Source organism: Delphinapterus leucas, chromosome 11, assembly GCF_059928025.1.
Source record: "Delphinapterus leucas isolate spDelLeu-1000000601 "Yukka" chromosome 11, BTC_Dleu_Yukka2, whole genome shotgun sequence".
Classification (NCBI taxonomy): Eukaryota; Metazoa; Chordata; class Mammalia; order Artiodactyla; family Monodontidae; genus Delphinapterus; species Delphinapterus leucas.
The window spans coordinates 1,754,241-1,776,423 of NC_143139.1; the positions used below are offsets into that span (position 1 = coordinate 1,754,241).

The 22,183-nt window shown below is 58.1% G+C and overlaps 1 protein-coding gene across 1 annotated transcript in view; it reads right to left on the minus strand.

Annotated features, from left to right (window-relative positions):
- Nucleotides 1-22,183, minus strand: part of CACNA1C (calcium voltage-gated channel subunit alpha1 C) — a 422,079-nt gene that overhangs the window by 174,234 nt on the left and 225,662 nt on the right. Inside the window, exons 4-5 of the mRNA XM_089920067.1 lie at nucleotides 16,519-16,658; nucleotides 9,684-9,823 (exon numbers count right to left, since the gene is read on the minus strand). Coding sequence (XP_089776193.1) covers nucleotides 9,684-9,823; nucleotides 16,519-16,658 — 280 coding nt within the window. The remainder of the gene's footprint in view (nucleotides 1-9,683; nucleotides 9,824-16,518; nucleotides 16,659-22,183) is intronic.

Consider the following 22,183-nt stretch of genomic DNA (forward strand, 5'->3'; position numbering starts at 1 on the left):
GGGAGCTGCCGAGGGTCACACCCTGCCCGGGACTCGGGCTAGAATTAGTGATTCCAAAGGAATTCTCAGCTTACGGCTGTTCTCTGTCATTGAAGCACAGAACGATACTGCTCAGAAGAACTCAAGGGCGGAGAGAGTTTAACCCTCTCCTTTCCCAGATGTGAAAACTGAGGGTTGGAGGTTAAAAGGTAGGTCACATGTCTGGCCAGACTCAGATCCCTGGTGTCCTCGCTGCAGGCCCAGAAAACCTCCCACTTCACCACGAGACCCGCAGGGGCAAGAGGACAATTTCTCATCAGCCCCTATGGCCAGGGTCCAGGGACCATTGAAACATAAATAAACCAACACCTGAAGTATTGCCTGCCTCTGGTGTCGAGTGCCAGGCATGCACCTGCTGTGAAGCTGTGTCTCCTCCAATGACAGAGTCCTGAGTCCTGCAGGGGGTGTCCCTGCCCTGGAAAACAGCCTGAGCCCATCTCTCTTCACGGCTCCGGGAGAAGCACTCGGGGCCATACCTGCCTGTCTGTAAATAGGGCTCCTGTCCCTGCTTTCCTGGACCACTGGGCCGTTTAACCCACCAATAAAGCTCTTGGAGCCGAGAGCCTGGCACAGATGTCCAAAATTGCATTTAGCTGGTGGTAACCCTGACATTTATCACCGCCTACGTTTTGTTCTCAAATCAAAACGGGACATCTTCCTCCTGGGGGAGTCTGTGCACCTCAGGAAACAGGAGAAGTTTCTTGCTCAGTATGATTTTTTAGCTGCTGCAGGTAGAGCACAAACAACGGGGTCTTTCCAGGTTTAGTCTCGTGCTGTCACCGATACTCAACAACTTCTCCATCAAACTCCATGGCAGCAGGACTGCAGCTTCTGGAACGTGCTCACTGTTTAAACAAACTTGCTTTGCTGTGTTTCTTTTCTCAGGACGGGTCACTGTGGCTCATCACCATCCAGAAAGCCTCTCGTCAAGGGGCAGGTTTACAAGACTCTTTGTCGCTAGAAGCTCACGGGGCTTTACAGGTAAAAATCCCCCCTTTCCATGGAATACCTGTCATTCATCCCACTTGGTAGGTAGAGAAACTGAGGCAAAGCACAGAGCAGGGGGCAGAAAGGTCGGCGGCAGAGCCGGGACTGTGACTGGTCCCTCCCAGCCCCCGGAGCCTGGGCCCCTGGGAGACACCGTCAGGGAGAGGGGCAAGAGCTGCGGGATGGGGGAGGGGCCACGGCTGTGCTCAGGAATCCCGCGTCGGAGGGGCGAGTGTGGATGCCTAGCTGCCTGGATGCACGAGGGGGGTGCTGGGGCCTGGGCGGGGTGTGCGGGACCCCATCCTGAATCCTGCCCTGCTCCCGAGGGGCAGGCCGGCCCCGGGGAGCCGACTTCAGCCTCCTCTTCCCGCAGATGCCAACCTGTTTGGAATGTTAAGAGGCCAGGCTATGCACGGCGTCCCAGAGGGCTCTGTGGGCTGCGGGGCTGGGAGGTGGGGGGCACCCACACCCCCTGGCTTTGCATCCTCCTCGGGGCGGCTGGGAGTCACGTGTGTGAGGGGCCTCTGCAAGCTCCGAGACCACCAAGCAGGGGTCCATCATGACCGCCATCACCTTCTTACAGACAGTGCAGGGTCCCGGCTGCCAGGCGGCTATGTGATGGCGAGGAAGCCACTCAGCTCGTCCAAGGCAGCGTCCCCATCTGCAGGGTGGACACTTGGTTGGACCAGATGCCTGAAGTCCCCTCCCACTCAGACACCCTGACTAGGAATCGCACCGTGAGACGATGGAAGGAATAAGGTTTTATCACTTCCTCTTTCTGTGAAAGAAGTGGTGGAGGAAGGTTCCAGAATGGGGTGGGCAGTGGCGGGCAGCCTCGGCCCGTGAGAAGCAGGGGGAGGGGTGGACCTGTGGGTGGTCCTTCTGCACACACCCCATCCTGGTAAGTGTCCCTCATTTTGGATAAGCTTCCATGACATCGAAGACCCCTTTAGGACAAAAGGGATGAAAAGGCAGAGGAAGCAAAGTAGAAAGTGAGGGGGAAGAGGACCAAGTCCAAGGAGATGGGGGAGGAGGAGGGGTGGAGGGGGAGGCAGGACAGCCCGGCACCGCACGGGTACTGGCGGGCGGAGGGTGAGACCGTGGGGCAGGAAGGAGATCTGGGGGCTCCGCAGCCCAGGCCCTCCTGGTTGCAGGCGGAACAGAGGTGCAGAGGGGGGACAGGCCTGTCCAGGGGCAGCGGGCTGGGCAGGGGTGAAGGTGGGCTGCAGTCCAATGGGCTGCACACCTCTGGCTTGTGCACCAGCCCAGCCTGCGTCATGTGGGCTCTTGACGGGGTTAAGTCACATGAACCAGGAGGATGGCGAGGTGGTGACACGGCAGCAGGAAAAGCGGCCGGTGGGCAGGAAGCAAGGTGAATTCGAGCATCCGCTTTGAACAGGGCTCTTCCCTGGGACTCGGTTTCCAAAATCTGTACATTTCAGGCCCGAGTCACTTGATTTGCAAGAATCAGCTCCGGATGGCCTTTCCCTTGTCAGCTCTGGAACGGTGAGGTGTCCTCGGATAGGAGCTGCCTGCCAGGACCATCTCTGGTGCCAGGGCCCTGCTCTGCTGCAGGCCCCGCTACCGGGCACGGGACACTGTCCCCGAGCAGGATTTCAAATCCCGGTGGCCCAGCTTCCCAATGAGCACATATCAGGCAGGACAGCAGGACCGCTTCTGAACCATCAAAGTGTGGAAACACTCGGGAAAGTTGCTTCGGGAAAGCAGCTCTAATCTGCTCCCAGTGGGTATGATTCCCTGGCAGTCTCTCTAATCAGGGCGGCCAATCTCACAGCCACTAAGCCCCAGGAGGGGAGCCCATTCTGGGGAGAAACTGCCTCGCAGGACGAGGAGGGTTCGCCTGGGTACTTGGGCACTCGGGCGAGGTTTAAAATCTTGCAGCAGGAATTTTACAGTCAAGAATCCACTCTATCAAGAACAATAAAAAGAGGGTCAGGGTCCTGCAGCGGGGGGTTAGTGAGAGCAGGACGCCCGGGCTGGCCTCCACTGGGGGCTGGGCAGGTGGAGCAGGGGAGGTTCTTTGGTCTGGCTCTGCTCCTGGCTCTGCCCAGCTGGCTGTGTCCAGGGTGGATGGATGAGCCCCCTGGAATTCAGGGTGCACCATCCGTTCTGATATTCTTCAGGTTTCTCAGACATTTAGCTGTCTCTCTGCAGTGCGGTTTTTGAATATTTCTAACGGGGAGGAAAGAGCATCACTGCCTGGGAAAATGCCTTACTGGCGTGGCATCCGGGACAACCCCCGACCCGTCTGCTCTCTGCTGACCCTGCTTCTTACCACCTCCCCCTCTGTGATGGACGTGTCCACGCAAAACCTCGTGCTGGACTGGGCTGGCCTGCATCGGTGGCCCCCCAAAACTAGGTTTTCACCCCAAATGTCCTTTCATCTCCAGCCCTGACCGTTCTGCATCTACCTCAAGGCTCAGCTCAAATGCTCCTCCTTCGTAGGAAAGGTCTGGGCCCGTCACCATGCCTGGGAAGCCCGCCCCTTGAGTCCATTTCATTGTTTGCGCGTGAGCCTCTGGTAAGCTTTGCTACTTAACACTGGAATATTCTTTATGTTTAAAGTATATCTGTACGGAATCTAAACAAAATGGTTCTGATGAACCTAGGGGCAGGACAGGAACAAAGATGCAGACGTACAGAATGGACTTGAGGACGTGGGGAAGGGGAAGGGGAAGCTGGGACGAAGTGAGAGAGTGGCATGGACATATATACACTACCAAATGTAAAATAGATAGCTAGTGGGAAGCAGCCGCATAGCACAGGGAGATCAGCTTGGTGCTTTGTGACCCCCTAGAGGGGTGGGATAGGGAGGGTGGGAGGGAGACCCAAGAGGGAGGGGATATGGGGATATATGTATATGTATAGCTGATTCATTTTGTTATACAGCAGAAACTAACACACCATTGTAAAGCAATTATACTCCAGTAAAGATGTTAAAAAAATAAAGTATATCTGCTTTGTCTTGACCGTGCTTGTCAGATATTTCTATTTTACATGCCTCACATCAAGTGATGTGATGTAACAGTGGCTACCATTTAACTGAGCACATACTACAGGCGAGGCACTTTGCATGCATTAGCTCACTTTGTTTCCCTAGTAACATGTGAAATAGGTCCTATAATTATTCCCATTTTACAGATGAGGAAACTAAGGCACAGAGAGGCTGAGTAACTTCCCCCGGGTCACAGAGGAAGTCAGGGGCAGAAGCCAGACAGTCTGACTCAAGAGCTCTTGCCTGAAACCACCACGGCTCAGGTCTCTCCCAGTGCTGTCTACGTAGCATTCAGTCAACAGCTATTTATCGACTGATTGGTGCTGATTGTTTTCCAGAAACAGTCCTAGTCTGAGCAAAGGAAAATAGGAGGAAAGAGCCTGACCTCGCCACACGTGGTCCCCTCACTTCCCGGTGAGTAAGCAAACCCTGCTTGACAAGAAGCTGATTTCTAACCTGTGTGCCTCCAGAAATAACAGTTCCTTGAGAACGAGCTAATCTCACAAAAATTCATATCCTCGGGAGCCTTTCAAACATCCAGGACCTTGGCAGACGGAGGTGGTGTCCTGTTGGTCTGTGTCCCCAGCACCTGGCTCACGGCAAGTGATCAATAAACGCGGATGGGGGTGGATGGGCTGCCGAGCCTGGCACCGGCCTTGCACGGACGCGGACGTCATGTGTAATGTTGACCGTCCCTGTGGCTTCTCTGTGGTGCAACATGCCTGCTTGTCTGCACCTCTGCCAAGGGACAGTGGGGCCTCACAAGCCCTGGGGACTCACTTCCTTTACTGTGGGAATTTGATGGAGCAAAGTGATCAAACCTTAGTTGCACAGCGTCTCACTGAGAGCATCAGCTGGTTTCTGCACCCACAGTGAGACGCACCCCCCCCCCCCGATCCCCAGCCTCCCTGTGTACAACTCTAGGGCCTCAGCCACCCTCTCTCCTCCCTCCTGACTTCCTGGCGGCCCCTCCTCACTTGCCCTTCAAGGTCTGTCCTCCTCCTCCAAGAAGCCTGTCCTGATCTCTATCCCCACTCCCCAAAGTACAGAGCCCCCCAAAGCACACCTGTCACAGAATTCAACATGTCGTACTCAACTTTTTTTTGCACATCTCCAATTTTTGTTCTCTACCTTCATTTCTATGAACATTATTTTCTTTGACAAGTCAGTCTTTTTGAGAACACTCTTAGTGTCTGACTCATTTCTGTATCTTCTGAGACAGCTAGCAAAGTCCTATATGAAGTAGGTACTCAGTGGGTCTTGTTGAAAAAAATTAATAAATGACTCATGGGCTTGTACCCTCACAAGCATCTCTCTCCCTCCATGATCTGTGACCCTAAGATTTCAATGCCATTTAATACACATCTGGACGCAAAAAATAACAGTAACTTTTTGGGCTTGGAGTTTCTGGTCCCGCAAACCACCCAGTTAACCTGTTTGTTACAGAAACAGCAGCTGACTGTATACTACCTATGTGCACAGCTACACAGCACACAGTTGTCATGAAGACCAAATAAGTTAGAAGAAAAAAGCCTTTCGGAAACACTAAAGGAGGCACCTGTGAACGGAAGGTCTTCAGTACCAGCGTCCCTTAGGGGTGGGTTGGTGCTGTGTCCCGGCCACGTGGAGCCCATGAGGGGCCCAGTCACCCCACAACGATTGACCTGGCATTTCTGTAGATAATTGTAGAGGCTGAGGATACAGCAGTGAGCAAAACAAAAAAACTGCTGTCCTCGTGGAGGTTATGTTCTTGTGAGGCCAGGGGTGACAAACAGATAAACGAGGGCAAGACGGTGGAGAGAGATGTAGGAGAAATAAAGGGGGGAAGTGGGCGGAGGACACGGGCAGTGGGACAGGCCCCGGAGAAGGTGCCGTTTCCGCAGACGCCGAGGCCGCGAGGCCAGCCGTGCGAAGGGCGCCCAGACGGAGGTCCCACCATGTGAGCGGGCTCGGGCTGCTGCGGCACAGCTGGGGGTCGCGGGGGCCGGTGGGGGGGCCGAGGAGGGCGGGGGTGAGGGGAGGCTGCAGAGGGGCTCTGTCTCTCAGGAGGTGGGGAGCCCGGAACAGTGGCACGTAGTTTGAGAGGACAATTTGGCTGCTGTGTTGAGCCCCGGCTGTGACAAAGAGCAAAGGGCAAAACAGAGACTCCTGCCAGGAGGCGGCGGTGACGGTCCGGGTGAGGGGTGGTGGGCACTACAGTGGACACGGAGGTGGCAGGAAACAATATCTGGAAGGTGTGGCTCGTAGGATGCTCTGAGGGCCTGGAAGCAAAGGGTAGGACAAAGAAACAGGCCAAGGATTTGCGCCTGAGTCACTAGAAGGATGAGGCTGACCTTTACCAAACGGGAAAGGCTCTGGGGGACATGGTGAGCTCAGGGCGCTGCCTACCAGGCCTCCCGCGAAGGGACGGAGGCGGCAGTGCAAGTCTGGCCTCGGAGGAGAGGGCTGTGTGCGGGTGGCAGCAGCTCGCCGTTATCAGAGACCACACAGGAGACTGGGCGTGACCACCAGGGACCGGTGCAGAGACACAAGAGGCCCAAGGACGGAGCTGGCGCTCCCAGCAGTAAGAGGAGGAGAAGGCGAGGGGAAGTCAGCCGGCGACTCCCACAAGGAAAAGCAAGTGGAGTGAGGGCAGAGCTGAGAAAGGACAGCGTCCCCAAGGCCCGGTGATGATGCGGCTCAACCACCCGCTGAATCTAATCCTGCAGAGAGTCAGGTAAGCGGCCCCGAGACAGGCCGCTGGATTCGGCACCGTGGAGATCCCCGGTGGTCTCAATAAGAGATGCCTCGGCGTTGCCATGGGGGAGAAAGCCGGGCAGCGGCAGGTCCAGAGAGAAGGAGGAGATGGGAGCGGTGCGGCGGGGAGGAGAACCAAAGGCTGTGGCATCGGAGGAGGGAGGCCTCCGTCCAGTCTGCAGCGGGAGACGTCGGTGACGTTGTCTGCGACGAGATCAACCAGACCAGCCCGGGGCACTTAGCCACCTGGGTCTACACACGTCACTACTTAAAAGGTCGCAGAGACACTCTCCCAGTGAGAAAGGCTGGGTCAGCCCTGCCTTGAAGCCCCCGAAAGAGCTTTTCCCTTTTCACCAGTGACCCACAGAAAACAAGACCCAGCTGCTAGCTGTCTGAGAAAGCCAGAGCTACCTGTAGGCCCCATGGCTGCAAGAGCACCAGCTTCACTGACAGAACGTCTCCCTGAATCCACGGCGGGGCAGCAGGGCCTCACACCTGAGAGGCAGAGTCCCGTCTTCACCCTCTCGATGGAATGGCTCCCAGCCCCGCAGTGCAGAGCTGCCGTCGGCACCGCACATGGACGGCACGCGGTCCGTGAAGCTTCCTCTGTGGAGAAGCCCCGGCTACTCCACGGGATCCAGCTCCCCTGCATCTCTGATTAGAAACCTCTGTACCAGAGTCATCACCATAACTGGTCCTGTTAATAACACCCCTTCCGTCTCTTAGGGATAGTGGACTGTTTGATCACAACCCTTCACCTGTGCTTCTCTGTATGGACAGCACAGTTCTGTGTCCCGTCATCTCTGGGACCACGGCAGCCGGGTGACTTGCTTTGGCCACTGGCATGTGAGCAGCCATGATATAAACGAGGCTGAGCAAAAGCCTAGAATATGCCTGTGTGGTTTGACTGTGTGCCCCTTGGCGAGAGCCGCCCCGTGCCGTGAGGGCCACAGGCACGCACGCTGGACGCTCCCTCAATCTGGGCTCTGGGATGAGGTGACGACGGAAGTTGGTCAGGCCCGGAGCCCTCATGCAACACGAACCAAGGATGCGTGATTCTGGTTTTCAGTCACCGGGAGTTTGGGATGGTTTTTTCCTGCAGCAAAAGCTGTACTCTCATTAGATTTTCAAGCTCCTCCAGGGAAGGGACCATACTTATTTTCATGACGCGTCCTCACGCCCTGCACGGTGCCGTGACGCTGTGGGCCCTAAAAAGCGCACACACAGCAGGGTCAGCGTCATCGTGCCCGTGGTAGCGTGCTGGGTCGAAGCGTGGGCTCAGTTCACAGTCCCTGCCACTGGCGCGTTGGCTGCACCATCGTGCTAAACCCCTTAAAGTCTTGTGCGAACCGATTCCCACCCTGCCTTCTCCTTCCTTGAGTTTGGCCTATGGAGTGATGGCTAATTGACCACGAAAAGCCAAACAATTTAGGCTTTGCAAACGGGCCCTGGGTCTCAGCCGTCACGTACACTGTTGCCATTCTTAGTGTCCAGTGGTTAAGACCAAGCAGAGGGGCCACGGTCTACACTCGCTGGGAGTTAACACAGGCCACCGCTGCCCAGGGACCCCCACTCCTGCCTCTGCCCACCCAGGGAGTTCCCGCCCCGAGCAGAGACCAGGCGAGCATCAGGCAGGAGTCAGAGACAACACAGGGCACAGCTCTGGGCTTCAGGGGGCTTATGAGGTAACTGCAGAGGCAGGACACGCCTGTAAGCGTCTAAGACGCACGCAGTTCTTTACGGGAGGTCACGCGGTGCCGTGGGGGAGTTGGTTTCACTCAGGAGGCCTGGTTCTCTCTGCTCTGCTGGGGTTAATTCCGTTACTCCGGGAGGACCTTTCCGCTATCCTGTGTGGGTACGGAAAGCACCGGACGCGTCAGCACAAGATCCCTCGTGCTCCCACAGTTCTACACCCTGAGAGGTTTCACCCACTGAGTGGTGGCCGTGCAGCTGGACAGGTGGGTGTGCAGAGGCCCCCTCTACCTTCCTGGCCCGGCCCCGTCTCCAAGTTAACCTCAAGTTAGGGCCCAGACCTGGTCACACTGAGTGGACGGTGACACGTCCCAGCACCCACGTCCAGAATCAGGCTCAGTGACCCCCAGCCGAACAGCAGCGGCAGGAGGTCCGGAAGTGGACTCAGCCCGGGAGCAGGTTGGGCCGGGGTTTGCCGGAGCGGACGCTGGGAGCCCGACCTTCTCTGTCCAGGGCTGGGGGGCCCTCCGCCATGGGGGGCTGCTGCCGGAGAGGAAGAAGGGGCGCCGTCCCCGGGCCTGTCTCCAGGCCAGCGCCCTCCCCCCTCAGGGAAAAGCAGTTCTCACTCTGACAGGCGGCGAGCCCAAAAATAGGGCTTCTGTGGCCGGAGATGCCCCACGTGACGTGAAAGGAGGAGAGGGCTGGCAGAAGTGGCAAAACAGAACTTCCTGAACATGCACTGATGCTTTTTTTGCCTGGGCACAAACGAGTGGTCCCATAGAAACCGACGTGGTGCCGCAGGCACAAGGGCAGGAAACTGACCACCGTTCTTTGGAACAATACAGACAGCAGAGATAATCCCATCGGCTCCCATGCCCTGGGAGCATGGGGAGTAGCTCACTGCTCTTCTGCTGCAAATGTATTTAAACCCCCAGCCCCGGCCGGGGTGGCGGACGGGGGGCTGCTCAGATGGCCGCGAGGCTGTTCTCTGTGCAGCTGTCTCCATCAGGCTGTGGATTCCCCAGGCGCTCACAGGAGCGGGGGCCACAGTGGGTTTTAATGGACTCACAACAGAGCTGGGACCTTTAGAGCAAAGGAACCCATTCAAGAAAACCCTCCGTGTATGTGAAATCAGGTTCCTTGGCAATTCAGGTTAGGGGGAGACTGGGGGACGGTGAGGAGGTCACGTGGCCGACAGGCCCAGGCTACTTACTCGGGACCCCGGACACCAGCCGCAGGGGCCGCAGCACGCGGAACGCCCTGAGCGCCTTCACGTCGAATCCAGCCCCCTTCCCTCCCAGGGCGTTGGCCCCGTCGGCTTTGGTGGCTTGCTCTAAGATTGCACTGAAAAGCCTGGAAGAGAAGGAGAGAGGGAGCGTCAGGATGTTCTGCTTGCCCGGCGGGGTTCCGAGTTCTCCGAGGGATGCTGGGAGGTGAAATGTGCAGGTGCCTCCAGCCACGATCAGTCCGGTGTGCGGGAGGGTCCGAGACCCTCTTCGGATGACAGTCCCTCGGGGTGGGTCCCGCCTGCCCTGTGCTGACATCGAGCGGGCTTCGCGGCGCTGGCAGCCCAGGCAGGGCGTCAGGCAGGTGGAGGCTGCCGTCAGGGCCCGTTCCTCTGCCCTCCCAGCGTCCTGGCTCCTGTGCCCTGGCACCACATCCCAGCACCTCCCGACAAGCCCCTGGCTTTGATCTGAGCCTGGGCACAAACGAGTGGTCCCGTAGAAACTGACGTGGTGCCACAGGCACCAGGGCAGGAAACTGACCACCGGCCTCAGACCCTGGCAACACCTGTCATGTTGGAGTGACGGGGACAAAGGTAACAGACACATGTTCCAGAGAGGACAGAGGAGCGTTCGAGACAGTTCTGTCCAACAGAAACGGTGCAAAGCACAGATGTGGGCCGTGTGTGCAGTGTAGATTTTCCAGTAGCCACACTATAAAGTGAAAAAGGAACAGGCGACATGGACGGTGATGATAGAGTTTATTTAATCCAGCATAACCAAAATATGATCACTTCAGCTGGAATGAAGAGGGTTTTTTTTTTTTTTTTTTTTTTTTGCGGTACGCGGGCCTCTCACTGCCGTGGCCTCTCCTGTTGCGGAGCACAGGCTCTGGACGCACAGGCTCAGCGGCCATGGCTCACGGGCACAGCCGCTCCACGGCACGTGGGATCCTCCCGGATCGGGGCACAAACCCGTGTCCCCTGCATCGGCAGGCGGACTCTCAACCATTGCGCCACCAGGGAAGCCCAGTAATAAAGAGTTTTTAGTGAGATGTTTGTCCCTCTGTGCTTTGCACTACGTCTTTGAAGCCTGCTGTGTGCTCTACACATACAGTGCATCTCAAGTGAGCGCTCAGTGGCCACCGCAGCTGGAGGGGAGGGTCCTGTAGAAAGAACCCCTCCTGAGGAATTTTGCTGGAAAAAGGTACGAGAAGAGAAAAGGTAGTTCCTGCAAGAGGGCGTGGAATCGTTTTGCTTGTTTTTAAATGAAATCATGTAATAGAGACAGACGATGGGCAGTAAAGAAGTGAGGGGACAGTGGCTGGAAGGGTCGTACCCCTGGTGGGCAGGAGGGCAGGATGCCCACAGAGGGGCACGAGCCCAGTAGCCAGGACGGTTCATCATGGTCCCGGGGAGGGAGGTGCATTGTGGGTTCAGATGCAGGTGTGGGAACAGACGGAAGTCCTCCTCTGACTGCAGCTCTCTTCTCAGCGAATCAGGTAGCAAGCCATCAGCTGGAATGTGAAAGGGGAGGGGGTTCTGGAAGCTTGAAGGGTGAAACAAAGGCATAAAAGGGTCGCGGAAGAAAGTGGTGGGCTGAACGGAGCCAGGCCGTGCAGTGGGGTTTCCAGGCGCCCAGGGCCTCTGGGAGGAGGTGGTCCTGAGGGGAAGTGGCACGTCGGCCCGGCCTTGTGCATTTCTCTCCCCGCCCCAAGGGCACAGCTCAGGTAGTAGCTAGTCGGACTGGGTCGGAGTTGGTGCTTTTGCAAGTGATCAAGGAAATGAAGAGAGAAGTACAAGCTGAGTGCAGACACAGGCGAGAGATGACCTCAGGGCAGGAGGGCACTGTCGGAGTCCAGTGCTGGACGGAGGGAGCAGGAAGGATGGGTGGTATTTTTTGGAGAGCAGGAAGCTGGTCTGAGGTCATGGAGAGGATGTGGCTCGCGGTCATGGCGGGGATCCTGACTTCGACCCTGGGAGTGGGCAGCTGAGACAGGACAGAGTCAGGATCCCTGGGGAAGCAGACATCAAGGAACCAAGAAGCTGGGAGGCTGATGGCGGGACAGTGCGTGATGGAGAGGAGGAGCTGGCCAAGAGCTCGTGTCTGCACAGCCAAGGAGAGACTCAAAGGTGTGGGAGGACCACGACTTGGAGAAGCAACGGGTAGAGGGCCTGAGGATACAAGCATCAGAATTGGAGGGGTTGGGCTTCCCTGGTGGCGCAGTGGTTAAGAATCCACCTGCCAGTGCAGGGGACACGGGTTCGAGCCTTCATCCGGGAAGATCCCACATGCCGCGGAGCAACTAAGCCCGTGTGCCACAGCTACTGAGCCTGTGCCCTAGAGCCCGTGAGCCACAACTACTGAAGCCCGTGCGCCTAGAGCCCATACTCTGCAACAAGAGAAGCCACCGCAATGAGAAGACTGCACCGCAACAAAGAGTAGCCCCCGCTCGCTGCAACTAGAGAAAGCCTGCGTGCAGCAACGAAGACCCAATGCAGCCAAAAATAAAATAAATAAATTAAAAAAAAAAGAATTGGAGGGGCTTAGAGAGGAGGGAGGCGGTGGTCTGAAAGCAGAATAAGAGGAAGCAGGGCTCCTCTCCTGGCCTGCGAGCATTTGGAGGGGAGGGGCCGTATCTCGAGAGACGGCAAGGGCAGCAGGACCCGCGGGGAGAGTGAGAGAGAGAAGGAGGGACCGGTGCTGGGGTTAGGGCAGCACCGGGCTCCCTGCTCTGGAACAAATCTGATGAGGGTCCAGCGACACCCCGCTCCATATTGATGTTTTCTCGACAGAGCTGAGTAGTTGGGACAAAGCTTGCAAAGCTGAAATCTGGTATCTGGACTTTTACAGAAAATGTTTGTTAAAACCAGAAATGGGGAGGGATTGTGGGGAACACGGGGCACCTTGGAAAGGTTTCGGGAGGGATTAGAACATGCAGAGAATGTACGGGAATGGGAGTCTGGGATCCTGGGCCACTTGTGGGAACCGAGAAGAATATGGGAAAGGGCCCCGTGGACCATCTTTGTCTTTGTACCTAGAGACGTCCCACTGACTCATGGTCAGGAGAGCGCACTGGGTCGTGCCTAGGGCCAAGGAAGACGCCCAGGGAGCAGACCTGAACCAGGCCTGGGCAGCCTGGTCTTGAGGAACAGGCTGGGGCTTCTATGACTCCTGCCCTAGGGGGCTGGGTCTGGGAATGGGGAAGCTGCAGCTGGGGGCTTAGCAGAAGCTTAGACCCAGGCAGGGCCCAGCGGAGGGAGCTGGTCTAAACAGGGATTTGCAAAACGTGCTCCGGAGAACCCTCGGGGACTTCTTGGGCAGTGAGGCCAGGGATGAGTGGCTTCCCTTTGGTCTGTTTTCCACGCGGGGACCCCGAGTAGGCTGTGTCTGCACGGTGGGTTCTGTGGCCAGACCACGTCTGATGTCTTCCTGCCTGTTCTGTGATTCCTTCACCCCAGCTTGGCAGTTTGACGGGTCCATGTGTTAGTTGGTGACACCTCCTATCCCAGGCAGAGGTCTCCAGGGTGGGGGAAGCGGGGTCTTTTCTCTGCAGAGAAATGTTCTTTCCATGGAAGCCTGGATCACAGAAACTCAGGACATGGACACCAGTTTGCAAGTCTGTTGAACAACATTCCAAATGCAAACCAGATTTGGTTCCTAGAACTTCCTGGAAGAAAGGAACACGCTTATCAACGTACAAGATGTTCACAAATGTTATTCGGGGAAGGGAACAGAGGTTGAACAGCCATCCTCTCCTTTAACCCCTGAAGGGGCAGAAATTTCAGGAATGGGCCTCAGACGTGTTCTCAGCTTGCAGTAGCCGGCGTGTTTCTCCTCAGTCACACTTTGTAGAGGCGAAACCACTGCTTGGTGCCCACCGGTGCCTAAGGGCCAGGGACCTTCTCCAGGCGGTGTGTCTGGCAGTTCCTTAGCTGGACGTTGGAGCTTGTCAGAGAGGACGATGGTCTCTAGAGGCCCTGTGAGCCGAGAGGCAGGGCCCCATATTGGGAGGGAGCTGGAGACATAGTGAGGCCCTTTAGGCTGGAGTAGACGGTCTGAGCAGGCGCATCTGCTTAGGGCTCCTGGGTGCCTGATGGGGGCGGAGGGAGGGCTCCTGGGTGCCTGATGGGTGCAGAGGGAGGGATCCTGGGTGCCTGGCGGGGGTGCGGGGAGGGCTCCCGGGTGCCTGATGGGGACGGAGGGAGGGCTCCCGGGTGCCTGATGGGGGTGGAGGGAGGGCTCCCGGGTGCCTGATGGGGGCGGAGGGAGGGCTCCCGGGTGCCTGGCGGGGGTGCAGGGAGGGCTCCCGGGTGCCTGGCGGGGGTGCAGGGAGGGCTCCCGGGTGCCTGATGGGGGCGGAGGGAGGGCTCCCGGGTGCCTGATGGGGGCGGAGGGAGGGCTCCCGGGTGCCTGATGGGGGCGGAGGGAGGGCTCCCGTGTGCCTGATGGGGGCGGAGGGAGGGCTCCCGGGTGCCTGGCGGGGGTGCAGGGAGGGCTCCCGGGTGCCTGGCGGGGCTGCGGGGAGGGTTCCCGGGTGCCTGATGGGGGTGGAGGGGAGTAGCTCACAGAGGCTCTGAAGTCCTCCCACATCCATTCAGCAGCCCCATGTCCCCACTGTTCCGAGAAGACTCCTCCACTTCCGGAAGGAATGGGGCATGCGAGGGGAGGGCAATGCCTTGGCACTGGCCTCCTGGGTGGCAAGGCAGAGAAGGGAGAGGGGCCCTCAGCCCGGCACTCAGGCGGGCAAGCCCACCTCCCCCGGAGCAAGGCAGACTCCCTCTAGTTTGCGGGAGGGCAGAGGCTGCCCAGGAGGGGCCAAGGTGAGCAGATATTTCCCAGGAGACACGAGGAAGCAAAGGCACATCCATGTAAGGGGTCGGGATGGGAGGGCACAGCTGAAGAGAGGTGGTTGGGCCACACCCTCCATGGGGGTGTGTCGTTTTCCGAGTTAGAAGGATGGGCTGAGTCTAGACTGGATGGAGAGCCCCAAAGACCAGCGCCTTGGAGAAGAGAAACCAGGTGCTGAATGTGGCCGATTGCAAGATCAACGGGAAAAAGCCAGAGGGTCATGGTGGACCACAAGCTGAGCCAGCGCTGGCATCGTAGCCTCCATGTCATAAACAGTCGAGGGAGGCACCCTTGGGAGAGTGCCAAGTCTGGACGCGTCCCTCTCTTCCTCAGCCTGATGGCCCGGGCCCGGGGAGATGTGGCTGGGATCTGGGCTGACCCACAAGCAGTCCGCTTGCTGCAGTCTCGGGAGGAGCCGGGTCCATGCAAGTGGGAGATGGGCCCCTGTCTGAGGTCCACCTGTGTCTCCTGCTTCCATCCCACACAGAGGTGAGGCCACGTTTGGGGCAGAGCATCATATAGACCAATGCCAACTCAGCCCACAGACGGGAGAAGACTTAGCTTCTCTGCCCCAAGAGGCGCCTCTCCTCTCTGTTGGCCCCAGAAGCACCAGATCTCATTCCTTGGGCTCTTTCTGTGAGTGTGTGAAAGGTTCCCAGGAGACTCGGGCCTTGAGGGAGATGCTGAATTTAAAAGGATTTAGATGTATCAGGAAGAAGCACGTTAAAGGACTTTGCCATGGTTTGCTGAGTTAGTTCAAGGCATTTGTCAGTCAATCTGTTTATCCTGGAGTGAACAGAAGTAGCAAATCTCTCGCAGATCTGCAGCTTCACCCTGACATCCGCACGTGGCAGAGTCCAGAAACTTCCGTGTCCCTCATGCCTCCCAAGTGTCCCTGATGTTAATGCAAAGCGTGTCATGCTTGGCCAGGCAAAAAAGGACAGCGGCGAAAACTCGGAAACAGCTCCAGACGCCCGGAGACAGGGACTCGCTCCCAAATGGCCCTGATTTGCTCCGTCACTTCCTGCAGGAAAGGCCGGGCGCCCACGAGGCTCTGAGCAGGGCGCGCTCTGGGGAAGCCACCAGCGCAACATCCTCCCGGGGCGGCTGGGAAGGGCCCCCTGGGGTAGGAGCCTAATGCCACGCTGACCTGACCCCGGAGGCTGTGGGGACAGCGAGGGAGTGAACGGCAGGTGGGCTTGAAGTAGCGTCAGGTCAGCCCCGAGGCTCGGGCACCCTGCCCTCCGCAGACGGACGAGTGACTGGAGCCCGGTCAGCTGTGTCTCTCGTGGCGCGTGCGGGTCTCTTTGTACAAACATTCCGCAGAGAATCTTTTCCTGAAGTTACCGATGCCTTGATAAGGAGATCGTCACTTCCAGGGTTTCCTGAAGCTTCCTGACGCCGCTTTGTTTCTGAGTGTAGGCTGAGTTGGCCTCTACAGCAGAGCGGGGTGTCCGGGGAAGTGCTTCTGGCCCCGTGCCCTCGGCCCTTCCTAGTCCCATTGTCCGGTCCCGGCAGCCACCGAGCCAGGACCCTGCAGAGGTGCAGGTGGGTGTCCCGGCTCCCGGGTGCCAGCCGCCTTTCCATCCAGCCTAACCAGACACACTCGGCCACACCGCAGGGGAGGCGTCCAGGGGCCGCTGTGCCAGGTGAGGCCCAGAGGGAGACCTACAGCTGGGGCATCTCCTTGACTGCACAGAGGCCCCTGGGCTCCACCAGAAGGCCTCGGATTCACCTGTGCGCACGCGCGTGTGTGTGCGTGTGCATGCGTGTGCAGGTGGGAACGGCGGCTGGCGCTGTTCCAGGTGACGCTCCTCTCCCTTTGGAGACAGTCTGAATCCAAAGTGATTTTTAATAGATCCTCTCGTCTGGCCTGAAGCCCAGGGCCCTTGTGACCAGAGACACAGATACGGATGGGAAGGGGCCGGTACTGGGTGAGGGCGGCGGAGTGGGGGGAGGGGTGGCTGTACTCACCCGACAACCACAATGATAAAATCCAGCAAGTTCCAGCCGTTGCGGAGGTAAGCATTGGGGTGAAAGAGCAGCCCATAGGCTATGACTTTTAAAAATGCTTCCACAGTAAAAATGATGAGAAAGAGATACTCCACCCGTTCCTAGGAAACACAAGTAGAAGAGAGAGAAGGAGTCATTAGACTGGGGATTTGGAAAATTCTGACCCAGCAGGTCCCCCAAGGTGGTGGAGGAGAAGGGGGATCCTCCACGGTCGGATCAGGGGGACACCCCCAGGCCACATCCCGAGCCCCACGGTCCATCCCACAGGAGAGCTCCGATCCACTGGGCAGGAAGGGGGTTTTTAGTCTTCAAATGTTAAAATGCAGAAATTAGGGTGGTGAAAAATCGCACATCTTTGAGAAACATCTTAGTTCATCAGTGAGCAGTTCCTTGTACTTCTCAGAAGAGAACTCACGATGCCTTCTCTAAAGGGGACCCAAGGATGCCGGGACGGGAGCTGGTGCTGAGAAAGGGCTGAGACAGAAGGGCAGGGAAAGTGCCACAGTTCTGAGTCACAAACCCTGAAGCTACAGCCGGGGTCTCTGATACCCAGCCACCAAGAAGCAGAGCATGGAAACCTCCGCCAGCCGCTGAAACAGAGGCAGCTGCCCACGTGCGCTGACCCCGACCTGCGGGCCCTCTTCCGTGAGGAAACAGAACCCTCTGTCCAAAGAGTGAGACCAGGTCAGCAGGGACCCCAGCATTGCCAGGATGAGGGCGGGCACTGGGTGGCGGAGGGGCGGTGCTATTCCGCTCTCCACACTCTGTCCTCTCCAAGAGGGCTCTGCCGTGGGATGTGGCCCTGTCCCCGGAGCCCACGCTCGGCAGGACTGACTCCGGCTGGTTAGAGCCGACTCGGGGCTGATTCACCGGCACCCCACTCTCCACAGCAGCCGCTCTCCCACGCTGCCCCCGGTGCAGAGCCTTCAAGGCCCCTCAGGCAGAGGCGGCCGGGGCCTCCACACACCGATGCTTTGCGCTCGTCTCCGTGGGAGCCTCCAGGAAGCTCCCACCTCAGACCCCAGGCCCGGCTTCTCCTCCTCCGCAAGTCAGGAGGGGCTCACTGAAGACCCCAGGTCCCACGCCCACCGTATCCCTAGAAGGCATACGGCCTGCCGCCCACCCTGCAGGGAGGTCAGGTTGGTCCCAACGCCCCCCGTGCTCTGCCCATCTGCTCTGCCCACCCTCCCCAAACCCTGTGACGTTGAGCGCGTGCTGGCCTCACCCAGCCCAGCTCAGGATGAAGTTTGGGGACACAAAGTTAAAAAGGGAAGAACCCCGGGCCCCACCCAGACCTACTGGAGGAGATCTTCTGGCTATGGAGCCTGGAAGGGGACATTCCAGACCATTCCCGGGTGTCTCTGAAGCACCTGAAGTTTAAGAACCACTGGTCCACGTGCTGAGAAAGGCCCAGATAAGCGGCAACCATGGGAAGGGGATGGAGGTGGGACTCCACCAGCATCTCCGAGGCAGGCTTGTCCTTACCTCCCACCCATTCTGTCATCTTGAAGTTGGTCTGGGACGTGGCTTCCCAGGGGTCTGCGACCCAGGAACAAACGGCAGTGCGTAGGACCTCTGGTCTTTAAAAAGTAGGTGATGTTGGATAAAAATGTACATCAGGACCTTGTTGAAAGGGAATGCATGTTCCAAAAGGGCGCGACACACCTGAGGACGACTGTGGAAGGTGAGCTGTCCAGCCACTCAGCCCCCGCCCCCGAGACCATTCAGAGCGTCCACGTTTAGCCCCAGATGACAGGGCCACCTCCTCTGCACCCCCAGGAACCTCTGCGGAAATTCACGAAGTTGGAGCAGGGATGAGAAGGGAAACAAAGGTAAGCTGGGTACCCATTTGTGTCAGGGGCTTTCATGTGTCACCTGCGTGCCAGGTGCCGTCACCCCGCCAGCCTCCATCCAGTCACACGTTCCTGGTGAGGCTCAACCAGCTGAGTCACTGGACATGATGCTGGGGAGCCCTCTGGGTCGTTTGCACAGTGAGCTTTCTGGGACAGGTAGCAACCCAGCTCGGAATACCCGTTCCCCGCGGCAGGGAGGACAGCCATGCCCCAGGGCTCCGAGCGTCCTGTGTGCTGGGGGGCTGGCGTCTCAGACAACTCCTTAAACAGCTGCACTCCCAGCCCCGCCCGACTGGCACCAAGCAGTGTGTTTACCCCCTCGTCTGCGAGGCTGCCTTCCCTTCCTGATTCCTCTATGAAAAGAGAAAGCCACGGGGGAGGAGGGGTCCCGGGTCCCTCCACTGCCGTGCAGGCTCACACCGCAGCCCCGGCGCGTCCTAGACCTGCTGCGCCTCCTGTGAGATGGAGGACCTGGGGACGTGTGTCTTCTCTTGTTGACCCTCGGCCTTTGTAAGTTTCCCTGATGAGGCCCACTCCCTAATCTACAGCATGTGACATAACAGGTGGAGATGAGAAGGAACCACGGACATGGCAGCGAGTCCTTCACTCAACCGTTCACGGACATGTTTATGTGCTGGAGATTCAAGAGAAAGGGCTCAGAAACTGACCTCCAGGAGCTCTGGGGACAATGGGGACAGATGGACAGAGTCCAGTACAGCAGGTAAGCTGTGCCCTGGAGGGAAGGCTGGGAGGATGGAGAGCTGTCAGCTGAAGTGGGTGGGTCAGGCATCCGGTGGAGAGAGAGGTAAAGGGGGGAAGTGTGGAGGCCGTGGCTGGGGAGGGGACGGGCTGGAGAGGTGGGCCGGAGCAAGGGGACCGGGGGCTCTGGGGCCAGGCCTGGACACTTGGCTTCCGTTCTGAGGAGACGGCAGCCCTGCTGTGGTGTGCACTGCCGTCTGGCGCTGTCACGATGGGGCAATCGGGCAGAGATCGTGGAGGCCTGAGCTGAGGCCGAGACGGGGGACTGGAGATGAGCAGGGGGACTTGGGACACAGAAGGCGTGTGATTCGCTTCCTGGCTGCACGTGGGGGTCGGAGAAGAGGCAGGGAAAGAAGGGCGCGCCCCCTCCCCCTGGGGTTTCTAACCCGGTGACTGTGGGTGGAGGACTCTCTCGCTGCAGTGGGGCCTTGAGGAAGAGGAGGGGTCAGCGTTCTGTACTCAAGGCGGAGCTCCTGGACTTGGATGTAGAGGTGGGCTCGCACGGAGCTGGGCTCACAGGGGCGGCTGGACAAGGTGGCCCTGGAGATCGTGTGGACCGGAGGAGAGCTGAGGCTGGGGTCCATCCCCTACGGGACGACCTCAGCCCAAGGGAGTGCTTCTGCGTCCTGGGAATTGTCTCCCAGGAGAAGTGACAGGGTCCTGCTTAAAGCCATGGGGTCTGAGAGAGAAAGGACCTCAGAGGTTATCTAAGTAACCTCCCGGCGGAAAGACTAGGACACTGATAAGATAAGGCCTGGCAGGTACACGTGGAGGATGCAGGATGAGCTGGACTTCCTGACCCGAGGCCCAAGGTGCATTCGTTTCTTTGCCTCCCGGGCCCCGCTGACCCCCTAAGACACGAGTGGGTCGGACTCCTCAGTACGAGGTTTAAGGGTCTGAGACAGAACTGAAGAGGGCCCAGGAGCCAGGAAGAAGGGTCCGGACAAGAACCCAGGGAAGGAGCAAGGGCCTGTGGTCACCAAGTCTGGGGCACAGTCACCTGTGAGGTGGGTGAACGCGGGTGTGCATGTGTGTGGCACCACTCTTGTGAGCAGTGCTGTGTTCTGTGTTCAGAAGTAATTCCAACCCTCTCCTCAAAACCAAAAAACAAACAAGAAAACGTAAACAAGTGAAACAGCTCGGTCATCCTTTCAAAACACTGGGCGTTGCCATAGAAACGTCCGGGGGTGGAGATCAGTGCAGCCATGGAAGCCGCTCTCCGGCCGGCTGATGTCCAGGTGCCTCTGGCCTCATGGGCTCACATTCCTCATGGCCTCCTCGGGCCTGGTTCTGGGGTTCCCAGAGCCCTGAGAACGCACCAAGGTCCAGCACGGGACCCGCCGTTTCTGTGATCTCGGGAACCCCTGGCAACTCTGGAAGCCACCCTGGGGCAGCCTGATTCCAGGCCCCACTGTGGGTCGAGGTTGAAAAGGCTGGAGGAGGCGTGAGGACAAGGCTGGGACGTGCCAGACGCAGCCACGCACAGCTGCGGGTGGGGGGCGAGGGGACGCCCAGGACTCCCCAGGACCCTCCGCTGCTGCCGGCTGGAGTGGGGACCTCGCCGCTCAAGTGGTTCCATCTCTTCCCTTTCCCAGCACCTCCCCTTCCCTCCCGACAATATTCCCCAACCCCGCCCGCCCCGCGTGTCCTTTCCTTGTCACCGTGTCCCCATCCCTCCCCTCTCCCTGCTCTCTCCTTAGGGCCGCCACTGGCACCCGGGCCCACATCCATTCCCAGGTTTGACCCACTGAGGGGATTCAGAGGAGGGAGCGCCTCGGTTCCCAGGGGTCACGAGGTCTCCCGGATGCCTGTGGGCTGTGAGGCCCTGGTGGGCACAGGCCGTCAGAGCTTTCCGCTCTCCTCACGTCCACACATCCTGCCCTTCACCCGCATTGTAAGCCTCTTCACGGAAGACTCAATTATCTGTGGATGGTAACAATCTTGATTCTGACACCGAATGGCTCTGTGTCTTTGGGAAATCACGCTACCTCCCTGGTCTGTTTCTCATCGGTAGAAGAGCTAGTTAAGCATGAAAAAACAAAACAAAACATGATGCTGCTGAGAGCCCTGGGCTCCCCAGGGCTGCTTTGGGAGCGGGTACAGGTCGGGGGGAGGCTGACAAGGTGGGGCTTCCCCCCTGCCCCCGCCTTGAACCAGAGCGTGGCCTCTTTAACCCGAGGACCCTACACAGCTGAATCCAGTCTGGGGAACCCACAGGATGGGGTGTGGAGAGAGAACACACACGAAAAGGCGCAGCCATTGCTTCCTGACTGGCCCGGGTGACTCCTGCTGGCTTTATGTTCTGGGCTCTGCCTGAGATTTTACTGGAGAAGAGGAATGAGTGCTTTTTTCCCCCCTGGTTTTCTTAGAACTTGGAATACCACTTTCAAAGTGACGATGACTCCAAAGCCTCTCCAGAGTCCTCTGTCAAGCTCGTCCCTGGTCTGTGCGCAGTTCTGCACATGGCACAGTCAGATTCCCAAATGTGGAGAGAACACAGAGTTCCTGTCCTCACTGTTCTGAGGATCCCTATAAACACAGATAGGTTTGATAATGAAAAATCCTTCATCAACGAGGCTATTACTGTGTGTGCTTTAGAACACAACATTCCCTCCTGGCAAGGGAAGCCAGTGCCAGGGGAGAGCTCCCTGGACCCGGCCATCAGGGAGCGCCTGCCAGGTCTGTTCACGTATGCACGCTCATGTCTCTTCAAGCATGCATGTTTCTGCACACGTGCACACACATGCACACGTGGTGCAGCTGGGCGATGCCTACCGTCTGTGTTAAACAGCATGTACCTGCTCTGTTAACAGACCAGCTGTGGAAATTCACACTCAGAGAGCTTTCCTTCCCTCGGCGGCTGAAGGACTACACAGAATGTGGTGAATCCACGCACAGAAGGATACTAGTCAGCCCTGAAAAGGAATAAAGTTCTGACACGCGCTGCAACATGGGTAAGCCCTGAAAACACTGCGCTGAGAGAGAGGAGCCAGTCCTAAAAGGACAGAGATGTA